This window comes from Falco punctatus (genome assembly GCF_963210335.1).
Source record: "Falco punctatus genome assembly, chromosome: 7".
Taxonomy (NCBI): Eukaryota; Metazoa; Chordata; class Aves; order Falconiformes; family Falconidae; genus Falco; species Falco punctatus.
In genome coordinates, this window is record NC_137587.1 from 37,703,112 (window position 1) to 37,720,407 (window position 17,296).

A 17,296-nucleotide genomic window follows, 5' to 3' on the forward strand; every position below is an offset into this window, starting at 1 on the left:
AAAATGCCAATTAATAGAATTAACCAAATTGAATTCCAGACAGATTGCCCATCATTTTTTCCAAGACTATTGATTCAAACATTAAGCAAACACTCAAAATTTTATATGCACATCACACTTTCAGCTCTATCCCGGTATTAAGTAAAAAGCAATTATTTCATCATTAAAGCAATACACATAATAAAGATATACCTGAATGCAGAGTATTTGGTAAGATTTGAGCAGTCTTCAGTGTTCCATTGGTTTGTATTGACTTTAGGGCTAGTCTAACATTCAGCATGCCAGTAACAATGAATAAGCCTAATGCATTACGTAAGTGTAAGCTGATTAAATCCTTGATCCTGAAACCACCTCTTTTTCCCCCTCCCCCATTGATTTGAAACTTGGCACAATTAAAAAAATCTTAGTTTTATACACATTCAAAACCTAATTTGTACCATTTTTCGCATAAACCCCACCACAATTTACATTAATATAACCCCTTCAGGTTTTAGTCTTTCTTGTATTTTACCAGGTTTAGGAAATTATTGAACGTCCATTTAAAAGTGATCAGTTCCCTAACAAATTTAATTTTGTGGCTAAACTTTTTTTTTTTTCATATATACTGAACGGCACAAAGGTAGCAGTGTTATTCAAGTTATCAGGTCTGAGTTCACCTGTAAAAATTAACAGCAAATTTAAAGTACAATGCCATGCTATCATAAACTTCAGTGCTGCTAAGTGAGATTGTAAGGCATACTGCACATGCCAGTCCTAATTTCCAAAGATATTAGTGTCTCAAATGAAGTATATGTGCTATGACCTACATGGAAGAATAGATCAGGAGCAGTCATGAAAGAGTTACGTTCCCCTAGCACATTATAGCACTATGATCTCACTACATTGTCAGTATGACAATGGAAGCAGGATAAATGGATCCTGCAGCAGAGGATATGTTAGTGTTCTCTACAGAAAAGGAACTTAGAAAGCAATACATGATTAACTGTTTTGAATAGGGCAAAAACATTCCTTCCACTAGGCCCACATGCCATACACAAAACAAGCTGCTAAGAGCTGCAAACTGATTGAACGACTTTGTTGCTCTGTATGTGTGAATTTTAGATGCCAATTATCAGGCAATATACAAGCACAGCGTTGTTTAATCTCCACAATTATTTTTAACATTTTAGTTCCATTTTTCTTCAAGACATCTCAGCTTGAAAAACCTGATTTGTTTGCTTTTGAACCTTTTCTTAAGCACTACTTTACCCTGAGAAAGAGCCCTATGCACATTTGGAAATTGACAGTGCTTCACAGAGACAATACAACTATGAGTTGGTGAGCTCAGATCTTTTTCCTGAAACTTAAAAATGTTTAAAAATAGTCAGCTATAGCTACAGTGCCCCATTCAAGGCAGCAGAATGACCCTGAGCAAAGGAGAACAGCATATGCTCTGTAGACTCTTCATTAGTATTGAGAATGAGAAGACAGAGAAGAAAGTGAAGTGAGTTCCAGCTCGGTAGGTTTTTAAGCCATGGTAATTTTTAAAGTAATGCACTACATTTTACTTGTAAAAGAGAGAATGTTCAAGCCAGGACTCACTGAATGCCACCAAACAGGTTGCCTATGCTATGTAATATGCATTTTAAATTAGAAACCTAGTAATATTTTAGTCAAAGAAAAAAAAAAAGGCATAGAAATTAACTAAGTGTGTAAAAACCAGTATAAATAGGTGGCTCTGAGGGGGTATGCAACCCCTTCTACCATCTGAAAACATCCCAATCCATGGATATATTCTCATATTTTAACACATGAGGCTATGTCGTGAATCAATATCAGTGAGATAAATCAAACAAGGAAAGATGTCTGGAGGCAATACTAGTATGAAACAATAATGTAGCTGGTTTTTGCTCCACACAGGATGAGTAAGACAGAGGAAGACAGATTAAAAAATGCAGCAATTAATAAGACTCCAGCAGCTTCCCAGATCACGTAAGTGTATTTCTAGACAGAAAATTTAGTTTCATTAATGAAAAAGCCACATTCTCCCATTCACTTTATAATAAAACAATCTAAACAGAACAAGGTCTATACATTTTCCACCAGTTCCCACCATACCAGAGCTTGAACAAAAAGAATTTCAAAAACATCAAATATTTGAGTGGAATTGATCCAAAACCTTTAGGATTTATTACATACCCCATTCTCTGTACGTTTCTCCACAGGTATATTTATGCCATTTCTTTGATTTTGGGCTTGACGTCCACCTAAAAGTAAAGTAAGTGTAAAGTTCAGTTTTCAACACAAATTGTTTTCACTCTTGAATCTGTCCTTTCCAGAATTTTTTATATAAAGTTTTTGCCTATATATCTTTATTCTGCTAGTCCCAACCCCTTCTTACTAGGTTATTCTTTGTAGGCAGTGGAGTCAGCAGAAATAAAGCATTTACTTCACAGACATCCTCTGTTCAAAGTACAGCCATGCAGCTGTCATGACAAAGATGTCACGAAAGGGAACGTAGCGAGTGTGACTACTAACGTTTCATACTTCTATGTCTACAACAAGCAGTACCTTCAGTTGAATTAATTATAAATTAATACAGTAGAGGAACCTTTTCTAATACCTTACAAACAACTTTAATTTACGAATTGATCCATAGGTCAACGATTAATTAAAAAGCCTTGCACACATGGTTCAGATGCATGTACTTGAAACTCTGTGGCTTCAGGTGTATCTTAAATTTCTTCGCATACTTTAAGTTTGTATTGCCCAAAGGATGACCAAGTACCTAATTAATACAAAAATAACATGACATAGGATTTGATACTTCTGGCATGCAAAGCACCCAGGAATTACTTAGAAATACTAAAGGAAACTCCAGCTCTAAGCAATAAGGACTCAGCCAAGACTTGAAATCCGGTTGTTGGAAGTAGTCAGATTAGTTGAATGAGTAAGGATAACCTGAGCATGCAAATACAAATCTCACTGATAGAACTTTCATATATACTTCATAGCTGTCAGACTGTGTAAAGGATAACACACAGCCTCAAAAACCTTCTCATAAATTAAGTATAGCCTATACTAGTTAGATCAGAAAACTGAAGTCCTCCTTGTTTTTCATTCCAGTCTTAAGAAAACCCCACTTCATACAGCACTGTTTTACATAAATACTTTTGTTGTAGATCCAAGCAGACCAGCAATTTTTCAAAGTGCAAATTATCACCACCATCAAATACATCTATGTGAAGTACTGAGAAAGTAAAGACACGGAAACCTCTACCATTGATGTTGGTAAAATAGATTTTAGTTTCTAAAGGAGGTAAAAAAGTTTACAGATTTTTTTCTATGGGGCAACTGAAAGAACAGGAAGTCAAAAAGCATATTCCCACCCACTCAAAATGTACGGACTTTCTCTCAACAAGAAAAAACAATGCATTAAGCCTCTAATACCCACCAACATGTTTGGATCAGTATTAAGCAGAACAGAAACTGATCTTACTACAAAAATATTACTCTGGTAGAAATTGTTTTAGAGAAGGAAATTTGAGAATATGAATAAATGTGCCCCTGAGGAAGGTTCAAAATCGCTTTGGTATAAGGAAGTTGTACTACACATATCTACTGAAATGCACTGAAAGAACTGATGATCGAACTCACTTCAGAAAATACTCTAAATATGTTTAGGTAACAAGGCTACAGGGTAAGTGTACTTACTCTGTTCATTACTTTCAGCTGGTGACTCCTCATGACGAAGGAAGAATTTCACCTCTTCCCTGCGGGGACCCCATTTCTGTAGGTGGTCATACATCATGTGATCAAAGGGTATGGGCCGCTCTGAAAGTACAAGATCAAAAAACTTATCACAACTATTTCAAATTAAGCTAAGTTTTATAGAATTCTCACTAAGAACCAGAATGTCCTTTTTGGTAGCAATTCCATCTATCTGGTATATTTTGTCTTAGGCAATGTCAAAGAAATGGGCTCCAACAGACAATAGTTGCACTGTATTAAAAGCTAGCCTGTTACTGTAACATAGCCCACTGCTTAACAGCAGTACCTAACCAGTTTGCAAAACTATACAAAAAATATCAGTGCTTAGAAACCCTAACTTAGGAATTCTTCATCACAACCTTTTTCACCATGCTGATCTTTGCACTTTTGCTCCCCATCACCACCAGATGGGCATTTTGTTCATTATTCAAGTGACCGTTCAACATGAACCTCCAGTTTTCCACTCAGACTAAAAGCCTTATCACTACACTGACATTACGTCTCCTAAGAACTTGAGCAGGTGCTCCCACTCCAGTACACTATGCCAGACAACATCCAGTGTATGTGGAATTTCTGTCAAATCTTTGAACAAATAAAGGCTAAGTTCTATGCAGCAGTCAGTCTCTGTTTTTCCCCAAAGAAATGTAAAACATTCTCATAGTGTAGCTATTTCTTCCAAATTTATCAAATATATTACTAAGAGGCTGCCCACTATATATTTAGTATTTTAAAATGAAAACACATTTCAAAAGAAAAGTTTTCAGTTTCCCTAATTATACTTTTATTTTTTATTTGTAATTTGTTTTCATTAAGGTAAGAAAATCTTCCTTTTAAGATCTAATACTAAGCATGTTATTAGAAGATGTCTTCAAATCGGAATAAAATTATACTAGAAGAGATTTAATTAGCTTTCCTACATGCAGCACCATGTCAAACCAATATTACTACAGAATATCAGGCTTAGATGGAAACCAGAAAGCATAGTTTGTGTTCTTCATTGTTAGAAGCAAAATGCTCTCTTCCCCTAAAAACCCAAACCACAGTATCTCCTACCAGGCAAAGCACTGCTAACAATTTGTTATCCATTTCATACTTTACCCATTTGTCATAAGAATACAAAATGATTCAAAGATATAACACATATCTTGGGGAAAGCCTGGGAAAAACACAAATACACATTTTTATAATGCAATTTATCTGAATTTATATTTATTATGAACTATATAAATGTATAAATCTCTTGATAATCTTGGGATACTCATTTGTGTTATTTAAAGAACAATACATTTTCATACTTGATTCACAATTGATTTAATACAATGAAGTGTCTTGTCAAAATCTGACATGTCAAATATGTATATTGATTAACACAGTTTAGCCACAGTTAGATCTCGCTGCTTTCAACAGGGAAGGGTCGTTTCAAGCACAAGCTCATTACATTCATCAACTGACTGGTTACCTGTCTTCCTAACCCCCTCAACAAAACAAAAAAATCACAACACCTGGATTTTAAAATATAGATGCTTTTATTTTCTTTTTATTGTTCCTCACACAAGTAGACTCCAAGAAACAATGTCAACAGTGTTTATGCACACAAGAATAAGGTCAGTGGCTTATTACAACTTAGTTCTTGAAAGGGAATTTGAAAAACATGATTTTCAGGTTTTTCAACTCCTAAAGTAAAGTAGGATTTCAAATGCTTTGAAGAATATCCACTAAAATTGCAGCATGAGTCTTCTAAAGATCACAAAGTGTAAAAATATTTAAATGGTTTAGTTCAGAGAATTTAGGACACAGAAGGATCTTTAGGAATTCTCCCAAACAGGAAAACTACTATGTAAACCTAGCAAGAACTGAAGCATGATAAGAAGGTACCAAGAAACTGGATGTCTGAACAGGGTTGTGATAATTTTGGAATTGTGAGGAGTGGCTGCAGCATCACTCTTGGTTAAGCTGGTGTCCCATTAAAAGTAAGGCCATGATCCTAACAGCTATTCAAAATGAATGTTTCATTTACATAACGTAACTTGAAGAATCAAAGCTAGTATTTTTCAGACATGACCAAGAGAAATGGGAAAGACATTCTGTACTACTATTACAATTCTTCCACAAAAAGAATTCAGGATACATCGCCTTAAATTAAACAGAAAACAGGTTAAAGTAATAACAGCAATGTCATCATCACTGAAATGAATTTAAAAAAAATAATGAAAAAGCACTAATTGTTCTGTGCAACTTGGCTACATGAAACAGATTCAAATAAGAAAGGGGAAGAAGAAATGGACATTAACACTTGACACAAGACATGATGAGAATTAAAGTTGCCATTCCTCCCTTCAGTTTAAATCCTTTAAATATAGAAAAAATGCAGGAATAAAGCATGTTCTTATATTTGTTGTAATTTAGGACAGCACAAAGATTTATTTTTCTGGAAATACCTGTTCTCTAACAATCAAAATCAAACAAAAAACCTGCAGTTAAACTTTACCAGTTGTTACAGCTTCAGACATAGTCAGTCATTGTTTTCACAATACTATTTCAAACTTTAATTTTTTAAACTTTAAATAGAAGAGAATGAAGAAAAAGTGAAATAGGAGAATGGGTGTAGAGTAATAATATACCGGTTGGTTGGATCCCTGTAACAACACAGTAAAAAAAAAATCTAGAGAATGTTTGTTTTCATTAATAACTAAGTTATAAACCATGATATATGCATATCTCATAATTATTTGCAAAAACTGATTTAGATTTTAAGTTGGATGAAAATTCTGAAGACATTTAAGGTAGACTCCTTTCCTTTTAAGTAAAAGTTTTGAGGATGGCTTTTTAAATACTTTGAAGTGACTGAAACACCCTGAAAGACCAAAACACAGATAGTGCATCAATAAAGAGAATTGCAAAAATCTTTCTGCTGGAACTATATATTCACTATTTAAAACAAAGTAACTGTCAGACTTCAGAATTTGGTTTTATCCCGATTACAAATATCCTGCTGTTTGTAACAAACACATTTAAGCCTGCTATACATGAAACCAGAATACAAAGTAATGATTATCTCCATAGTGGGGGAGTTCACTGCAACGTTTCCCCCCCCCCCACGTTTGCAGAAGTACACTTGTAGTAAACAACTGTTTCTTCCATAGTCACTTGCCCCTGTTACCACTAAATTCAGGAAGACCAACATTAATTACTGAAGGGCGTTCCAGATGTAAATGAAGTGAATAATTGAGTACTGGGGACATTTAAAGGTTTAAATCCATTCTCTCTTGAAACAAAACTACAAGTTCCTGGCATCATACCTGTCTTTCAATCTCCTTGCCAATTGCTATTTGCAATAGCTGAGGAATAAGGAAGAATATTCTGTAGGGTTTTTTTTCCTGTTATAGCATGAGAAATCCATGCAAAAAGAGAAAGCTTCAAACTGACAAAGCAATAGGTAGTACAAAATGTACTGATGTATCAGGCGCGAATGTTTTTCAACTTTTTCAACTATTACTCATTTCAAGAAACTGGAAAGAAGGAAAAGGAACGAAACACAAAAATCAAATGTGAATAAAACAAATGCTTAGGCCACGCAGCTCTGAAGAATCAGTTTATTAACTCTTAATACAAACAATACTTTAAACTATTTTACAAGTCTTGTGAAGCTCCTCAACCATTTCTTTGCCACACAAAAGCAAAGAGAGAAAAGCTAACATAATAAACAAGTAAGTTTTCCAGCAGCTAAGCAATTGTAATCCTACTCTGAACTCTAGAAATCTTACATAATTTTTTGAGCCAAACTTGCATGGATTTTAATAACTTTTTCTGAAAGACAAATGGTCTCTGTCACCCTCTAAAACATAAAATTAAGTATTTCTCATTTATTTGTATATGCACATTCAGAAGAGGAAGACTATTAGAGGAGACAACATTTTCTTAGATTGATACAATTCAGAAAATAGACAAGCTTTGGGGCACATAAACTGTTTTTTTGTACCTGATAATAAAACTACAATCTACACGCCCCATTGCTTAGAATTTGAGTAGACATGTATTACTCAGTTGGGCTACCTAAGAGAGGCTGGGGCTACCTGCAGAACACAGGATTTAAGCACATTCACAAGAGGAGAGGTATGACAGCTCTCTTAGGGAGAGAGCTGTGATTTGTCATCTGTGCAACATGAAGAGACTTCCAAGAAAACAGACCACGTACAGTGTGTGACAAAACCTAATGTGTTTATTCAACCCATGATTTTCTGTATCAAATTTTGTTTTGAATTTCAATTTCCAAAATATTCTCTGAAAGAGCTTCTCTTGAAGAGAAAGGCTAAGGGGTCAGAGACAGTGCAATAGAAGAGAAAAAATGCTCTTCCACTGGCACAATATGCAACGAAACTACAACAAATTGCTTCCCACTTCCCACTCAGAACCAGGGCTTTAAGTTTTTTGGTTTTCTAACTGTTGCACTTAACTGTTTAGACTCTTGTTTTCGACATCAGATCTCTGCTTCAGGCAAAATTGTTTTTCAAAACTTCAGATGAAAGAGTTCAATTTGGCTTGCAAGAGCAGCTGAAGGAAAAAATATCTATGCCCTCTTTAAAAAAATAAAAATATCAGTATGTTTCGCTGATAAATTTATGTACCCCAGACTTCGGAGCATGAAGGTGAGAGCACCAACACATATTTTGTAACAGTATCCTCCTACATTTAAGAACAACAAACAAAGTGCTTGTGCTGAAATTCCTGTCCCAGACACTTAAAACCGGTGCACAGGACATCTTTTTCGCTGACAGTACAGGCCTGTTTGGGAGATCCAGAAACATGTGACTATCCGTCCATCGTGTGCCCCCCCCTTCTCTCTAGTCTTTTCTGTCCCACACTTTCAAAGGAACAGATTTATACTGTTACCACTTTGGGTATTTAGCAAGTGAAGCTAGATTTGTGAAAGCACCTTCACATGATTTTTAAAAGAAACGTGGAGCCACAAGCACATTCTAAGGTTGCACAGACCCATTCAACATGTAGAAGCTTTGGGCAGGATTCTGCTCCTAAACTTAGGTGTCTGTATGTAGGCGTATACTTTCAAAAACTGGGTGAGCTCCAATGCTCAAAATCTAAATCTAACAGATAACAACTAGCTGAAATCAGCGATGTCCGTGTTCCACTCACAGTACTATCTAGATCTCCATTGGCTATAATGGGACCAAAACCACATCAATCACAGGGTAGACACACAAAATGTAGTCTTAGTCTCTCCATCACAACTTCCTGGACAAGTTTTATTTCCCACTTTACAGAAACTTTGAGCTTTAGATATCTAGCACTTTGAGAAATAAGTATTACATCCACAGGCAAAATATTTTCTCAATCTTAGAAGTTATTATAGAAAACATGTGCTTGCACTTGCCAGGGTTGCAAGCTGTGAGTGTGCTAGAAAGATACTGTGGATCACTTTTTCAGTTTCCAGTCACCCTTTGAAGCTAGTTGACAACATTGTCTGCATTTTTTAAGTAGTACACCCTCAAAGTATTGTGAAAGCAAAAGAACAAGTAATACCATATATGTTTCACAGACAAGTGTTTGGAAAATATTGGGAATATTTGAGTGCTGTTAAACATAGTTGCAGACCCATTTTAGAAATTTATGCAATGCACTTGGCATCATAGACTCTCCATAATCTCAGCTTCCAATGTGAAAGTTTTAACCCTCTTGTAAGTTTTATCCTTAAAGACAGTTATCTAACTAAGCATAAACAGGATTTGTACTCCTTGGACTGCAGACATGCTTAACCTCTCCCTTCCTCCCTCTTGCCTAAACTCTTATGAGTTCCCATTCAGCTAGGAAATGTTTTGAGACACCTTTCCCTTTACAAAGTCTCAGAACAGTTTAGAAAAGAGGAGGAACAGTTCCCCCAAGAGGAAAATGTTATAGATTGCTAATATTTGTAAGCTCCAAAGGCATCTGAATAATGTCAGATATAATGTAATGCTTTACATTACATCTGTTTGACAAAAAGCCCCTGACCAAAATAAAACACCTCTATGCAAAACTTAAGAATTCAATATCAAAGCACAACCTCATCAGTCTATACAAAACAGAAGACAAACAGCTTGAACATGGGTGACCTTAGTAACTGAGGGATAAGAACTTGCCTAACCGTTATCCTCACCCATCCACTGATTCTACTCACATCCACACTTTGATATACTATAACCTGGAGGCTTGTACTACACACAATTGCAAGAACCCATCTAGAAACAAAATCTGTAACAAGGCTGTTTTGACACACTTCTGAAAAGAACTGCCCGCCTCATTCTGTGAAATAACAATTGCAACACACGCTCAATACGGGCACTACTACCTGCCCCAAGGGAGGCTGTCAAATCTTTGAGAGGAAATGTTCATGAAGAAGCTGGAGATACTATGTCTGGCACAAATCTGTCTGCAGAACATCTGCTATTCATGATAGAGAAGAAAATAAAATCTATACAATTTTTAAATGTCATGTTCTGTTCACATGTCTAACAGTGAAGAAATAGGATGGGAAAGAACACAGGTGGTGATCTACACCCACTGACCATAATAGAAGATCACAGAGATTCCATATTGTCATTTAAATACCCTCCATCCTATATATGCAGCATAACTATTTGAAATAAATGGTTTCTAAAATAACTAATACCCATCCCATTATTTTTTTCTTCTAAGATGGTTATACAGAATACTTTTCTAATGTAATTTGAAAAACTGAAATACAGAATACTAACATATCTTACACATGCGTTTTATCAAATACTCCGTGCTGAGGAAGAAAACAGAGGGGTGAAAAAAAAAAGTCAAGAATTGTATTAATCTCTACAGATATTGAATTACCATGCTTTGCATCAAAGTTTGCTAGAAAAAATAAAAAAGTACAAATTGAAATCATTAATATTGAAAAGTCAGTCTTATCTTTTTTATAATTAGTACATACATTTAAAATCAAATTTCCACTGAACATTTTACTTACCATTTCCACGCCATACTTCAGCCAGATGGCAGCTTCCTTCTCCAGGCTCTTTGCAGAACTCTACTACATCACGACAGGTTGTTTCTGGTGTAATTGGAACTTCTGTCAGAATCTGTTCATTGTTGCTCAGAAACACAGTTAATATCATCTGAAAGAAAAAAAGAAAAGTAGCAGAGTACTTAAAAAATTTTACAAGAATAAGATTGTGAGTAAGATTTATAATCCCCCTGTAAATGGAAATGTATTCTTATGGTTGGTTACCACTATCCATCAAAGCAGTTTGCAGTTTCTTGTAACTTTGCCAAAGCTTAGTCCTTCGTGTTGAATTTTTCTTGACAGTGCACTGAATTGACAATTTTTTAAAAAGCTTCATTTAGTTCTGTCTGAAAATAAGGCTAGGAGGGAAAGAACAAGTTGTGGCTACGTTGAATGCTTGAAATCATAGCATTTAAATGTTGCAAATAAATACATACTTTGGCAAAGTAACCTGAAGCTTCGCAGCTGAGCGACCCTTGGCATGATCGACATAATTTTTGCACTTTGTCTGAAGACACAATTACACTTGGTTGAACTGTAAGCCTTTGGTTAAATGGCAAGCCTCAGAGTTTAAACATGTTCCCTTCACTCAAAGTTACAACACTGAAAGACTACTTTTTCTCTAGTAAACTGCTCCCAGCTATTCCAGTTGGAAAGTAGCTACAAACCAGAAAATAGCTTTTCTTCCCACCCCTACACCTTCTTAGTAACATTCAAGATGACTTGACATCAAGGAAAACAGAAAGAAGAAAGTGGGATGAAATGTATAAAGAAAAAGCCTAGCACTAAGAGCTATTACTAATATGGGTCGATGTAAACTTCTGTTGAAATTGCTTGCTCCACCTTGAATAAATGTGTGCGCAAATACCTGTACCCAGAGATACTCTCATCCTTCTTCATGCTAGCAGATGTAACTTGCTGCAAAGTTAAAACACTCAAAAACCGTGCACATTAAACTTAATCAGCCTCACCCCCTTGGTGCTTATGTATTATGATATGTTCATTAATAACATGTTCATTTGCTACCTTCACCCCCCATGAAGGGCCTCAGCCTCATGGAGCAGTTTCAATGGATTTGTTCTGTAGGTCCTCATGTAATTTACTGCAAAAGCTGGAAGCACATAGTAAACAGCTGAGGGGCTTGTAAGAAGGAAAAGACAACATTCCACCAAGAAACAAAGTCCTAATGCAACAATGTTGAAGTGATTCATTTTTTCCTGAGTGAGACTGGTTCAGGACCAATAAAGGTTGTATTCAAAGACAAGTATTCCTACGCTACACTAAATCCTCTGAAAGATACCTGACCCTAAGCTCCCGCTTAAAATTAAACAGATACTTTTAACCATTCTACTCTGCATATTAATTTCCCATCTGTCATCAAAACACTGTTCTGTAAACCCATAGGGATGGCACAGAGATAACCTGATGTTCAAAAGACAAAGATACCACAATAATAATGTCACTATTATTAATTTGACAAAAACAGTAATTTTATCTGCAAGGAAAGTTCTTTCAGATCTTTCCAGTAAATAAAATGTGGGATCACATACTGAACCACAAAGATTAAATCTAATTATTTAAAAGCTCTTCCTTAAATGAGGACGCTCCACTTATAGTTGGGCTTCAGTTTGCATAGGCAATTCATAAAAACATTCATAATATTTGTAGGACATATATGTGGAGATTTGCATTGGTAACAGCTAGATAATGAGCAAGAGCAGTCTATCTCCTTTAGAATTATGCAAAGGACAAAATTCCAGGAAAGCCCAGGCTTTGAGCTCTCAGTCTCCTTGTCAGTCCTCCAGCTATTTTAGTCCATGTTTCTACTCTCCCTCAGCCTGCCAAGTTTGTACACTGTATCCTGAAGTTTTCAAGTGACTACAACACAAGAACAGTCATCCAGGGCTGTGAATATACCAGAATTCACTCCGAGTTTCTCCAACAGCAGCATTAAAATATGCTATACTAAAAGCTATAGTACAAGCTAGGAGGAAGCTATAAGGATGCAACCACAGATAGTAACGTGCCTGTAGCCACCTACTGTAAATAGCTCACAATATTATTTTTTCCCTGTAGAAGATTCAGACGCAGCCTCAATATTCATGACTGTGGAATCTTTTACAGAATAAATACCTGGTGTGGAATCTGGCAGTGGAATTTGATCTCTTAAAGATGAGGAGTCATACATGAACATAAACCAACAGGCTTAGAAGAAACCTTAAGAGGTCATATAATGCAGTCTCTTGGCCTCAGGCAGGATCAACCTTCAAATGAGTCTGATGTCCTTTGTTCTATATGAGCTTGTTCAGGCTGTCCTAGAAACCACCCTGACTTCCCTACGAGTTTTTCAACTTCAGGTGCGCTCCCCTAGTACAATGCAATTACTTACAATTGCAATAAAACTAGACCACCACCACAGGAACAGAAGATGGCAGCTGATGTAGCACATTGCTTCCCTGTTAAGGAATAGCCTAGGAATCACCTAGAAAGCTAAAATTCCAACTGCTGAATAAAGTCTTTTCCTCACAATTTTTCTACAATCTTGCTGGAAAAAAATGAAACTTTTCCCATCTTCAGCTGATATCCTGAGTTAAAAACCAACAGGTATACCTTTAATTAGACCCTCAACAACAATTTTTGTGGATACATGAAATACATTTTACTCAACTATTCTCTTCTGGTAACAAGACCTGAAACACTGGTGCTTGAGAAGAAATAAACTGTACACCCACACCTCTACTGCCTTATGCCCAAGTTAATTTACTAACTCAGACATCTAATACAATAAATATTGTAAATACAATTAACGCAGCCCATGTAAGCATATTATATCCTGATTGCAGAAAACTGAATTTAAGCTATCAGAAAGCCATCAGACAAGCATTATTTCAGGACATGCTGAAACATTAGAATTTAAAACAAGTCTGAGAATATTTTCTTATAGTAATAGTCATATATTCAATTAGAAAAACAGAAATAGCGAGTTCTTGGGATGAAGATGGGAACTTAACTCAGCTGGCTTTTTACTTTACATGTAACTGTTTTTTAAATAAACCCCACGTTTCCACTCAAAACCAGTGTTCCTGTCAAAAATGGATCAGATTATCATTACTCTTCCTGCATATAACCTATTTTATGTCCACAACAATGAAGTAATCTAGAAAAATCACACCTATGAAAGATTAGAAATGAGACTATTTAAAGCAGTGAACAAAAGTTTAAAAAAAACCAACAACACATTCCAAGAAAATGAAAACCATTAATTTTTCCCTTTGTGCTATCCACTGCCCTCATTACACAAATCTAGATATAGGAATGCCTACCCAATATTAAAGACATAGTGGATAGAGATCTTTTTGTGTTAACGACTTCTGCCAATTTAAGAATTATCAAGCACAGGACTGTGAGTTACAAATATACTGGATATTTAATATGGCTAAATTCACACACTGCTCTTTAGTCTTACTAGATTTTCCCTTTGCCTTTTTTTTTTTTCTTTTAAACCAACCTAGAAATTTCATTATGTAAAAGTAAGAAACAACAAAGCAACAAGAAAACCCCCAACTCCTCTTCCAGCAAGAGTGATCAGACATTTCAAAAACAGATTTCTCCATTCCTTCTGTTTCACAAGAACTGGAAGGCATTATCTTCTCACCATGCATTTTCCCCTAATAAGAGAGTTCCAAAGCACTCATTCGTGATTTTGTGCTTTGCCATTTCAGAGCACTTGGTAGTGTGTCTACAACTCCAACACAACAACAATCAGCAAAGAAAAAGCCTTCTTCAAAGTAAATCTCTCTTGCACCATAGAGACCTCACCATCTCCCAGAAAGTTTTAATAACTTTCATCCTTTATTTTACTGACTTGGGAGTCCCAGGAGCTTGCTATATTTAAGGTGTTTCTAAAATAATGTTTTAACCAGAATGTCCAAAACCTTATCTTACTGAAATGTCAAAGCTCCATCAATCAAATATGAACTTGGATTAAGACTGTTTTCACTTAATAAAAAAACTGCAGAATGAAACACAAGTAATATGTGAAGAGGTGAAAAATCATCCCTTTGATGAGTCATACTAATATGCACAACTCTGCATGTAGAATGGACACAAAAAAAGTTACAAGTTATCAATTATCTCATGCAAGTTTGCTTGCCTGGAATTCATGCCAATACATAAATCTTGCATCAGCTACAGCTGTAGAAATTCTAGCTGCATATTTCAAGTAGTAAACCAGAACTTTAACTTTATTTTGAATATGAACGCTGTCCCTTTTTAAGGCTGTACTTAATTAGATGAAGCTTTAAGCAATTACATTTTAAAAGAAACCAGTCTATGAAAGTACAACCACAAAACTGTTTTAATTAAAGTCACCTAAAGATACATTCTTGACTCAAGTAATCAGTATTTCTTTAAACTGTTGAGATTTCAGAACAAATCCCAAATAAATCTGATGTTGATTATTATATGTAAACCGCAGAAAAACAGTAATAAGATGAAGCCGTTTCACATCCCTATATTAAAAAGAAACATTTAAAGCCCATTCAATATAGTTATTCACCAGCATGCTTTTCTCCAATAATTATTCACCTTCAGAATTAAACTGTTATTTTCAAAATAGATCTGTTGAAGAATTTCTTGCAATATATTTACAGGTCTTATTTTAAATAAAAGCACCAAGACATACAGCAGATTTATTATAAATTACTCTGTTTTTCATCAGGACATTTCTTTCCTTTAACATCTTTCCCTGAGAAATGACTGTGTTCAATTTCCATGTTTCTGAACACATTTCTTCACACCTTCCTCGCATCCAAGCTGTACAAACTTCAAGTTCAGGCCAAAATTTAAAGCTCAGTAATGCCTTTTGACTGTATTAGCAAAATTCACAAAGGTAGCACAACGAACAGAGTTCAGTTTGCAAAGAATACAGAAATGAGTTTTCTGCCAAAATGCAGACTTGTGAAACCAATAGCATGTTTCCTACTACACTTCCAAATTTGAAGCCAACTGTCTCCATATGGCCTGCAAAAGAATTCACAAAGTTGGGAGCAACTTCGAGACACTAAAAACATATAGCTATGGGCTACTAACAAACTTTAAAACCACAAAATTCACTATTCATAAGCTTAAGCATTTATAAGGTTACTTAAAAAACCAAATAAGCTAGTATTATTCTTGGATAACATTTGAGATTTTGATCAAATCTGCAAATTTAATGTCGCTTAAATGTACTCTATATTTATATATAAGCTCATATGCTAGTTGCATTAACTTGCCATTTTGCAATCACTGAAGGAAGATTTGATCCACTTTCATCAGGCTCTGCACAAGAAAACCTGGCTATAGAAAGCATAACCAGGAGGAAAAGTCTAGTCTGACAATAGTTGTACCAAGACCTAGTGATGGGGTATAAAACTACTTCTCTTGCTAGGGCACAGAAATCAGTTTAATTGGGGGGGGAAAAAAAGTATTTAACACCTCTTATAGAAATTTGGAATTACAGCATTAAAAGAAATCCTTAAACAAGATTTCCTTACGTTTTTATAAGGCCTACATGTATGCAACGGCTTAAAGAACTGACAAAAACCACAGACATTTCTTGTCAGGACTTTCAGGACTGCTGCCTTTGCCCTCTTCAGTAAACGAGCTTCATACATGACAGCAGGTATTCAACAGGATTCAGCCTATTTCAAAAACCTACACCTACTTGATACTTATTTGCTGAAGGGATACTTATGACACTTTTCTTGCTCTTTTGTTACTGAAAGATAAAAAGATACAGCATCAATTGCAGATCTGAAATTTGAAGCCTCTTACTTTCGCAGTGGCAGGCTTTTTTTGTAGGGCAGAGAAATAAGCCAACATCTTTGCTACAGGAAGGAAACAGCAACTATCATCACATATTTAAATACATTCAACTAAGGAAGATAGAGCCACAGATTAGTAAAGGTATTGTAGTGATTAACTCAAAGACTTCCAGAGCTCTAGGAGAACAATACCTAATGAAAACAATAGCAACTAAAAGTTCACGTTCGCTTGTGTAAACCCAAGCAACCCACAGACTCGCATGGGTGATCTACAGGCTGTGAGGAATAAGACAAGAAGAGCGCTAAAAACTGACGTAATAAATGTTAAAGTTTCCAGAATCTGCTTAAGACAGAAGAGTGACACAATCATTTAGACATTATAATCCTACATCAGATTTTAGACTATACTTTGTTATACTGTACTTCGTTGTATTAGAAGTCAGTCAATCCACAGTACTAAACTACTGCCAGCTCTCCAGACATTATCTTTATAGAAGTTGTTTGTCACAACACTGGAAGGTCTTCTTTTTGATTCAGATGGTTCTGAAAGCAACCAGGAGCTGAGATTTGGCTAATTAATTTAAAAGATGGGCAGCAAACTTGTGGCTACAGAAGGGAAAATGGGTGTAGCTGAAAAGGGACGAGTTAAAAGCATGTAAGAGGTTGCATTACAAATAAAACTATTTAAAAGGAAAACCATCCAAGTGCAATA

The 17,296-nt window shown here is 35.5% G+C and overlaps 1 protein-coding gene across 6 annotated transcripts in view; it reads right to left on the bottom strand.

The window, feature by feature from the left end:
* PPP1R13B (protein phosphatase 1 regulatory subunit 13B) overlaps positions 1-17,296 on the bottom strand; it is a 68,680-nt gene that overhangs the window by 34,075 nt on the left and 17,309 nt on the right. For 5 of the 6 annotated variants that reach the window (XM_080394848.1, XM_080394850.1, XM_080394849.1 and 2 more), the window contains exons 2-4: positions 10,742-10,889; positions 3,694-3,813; positions 2,179-2,246 (exon numbers count right to left, since the gene is read on the bottom strand). In XM_080394848.1, the coding sequence (XP_080250974.1) occupies positions 2,179-2,246; positions 3,694-3,813; positions 10,742-10,889 (336 nt within the window). The other variant, XM_080394851.1, reaches the window with a different exon arrangement.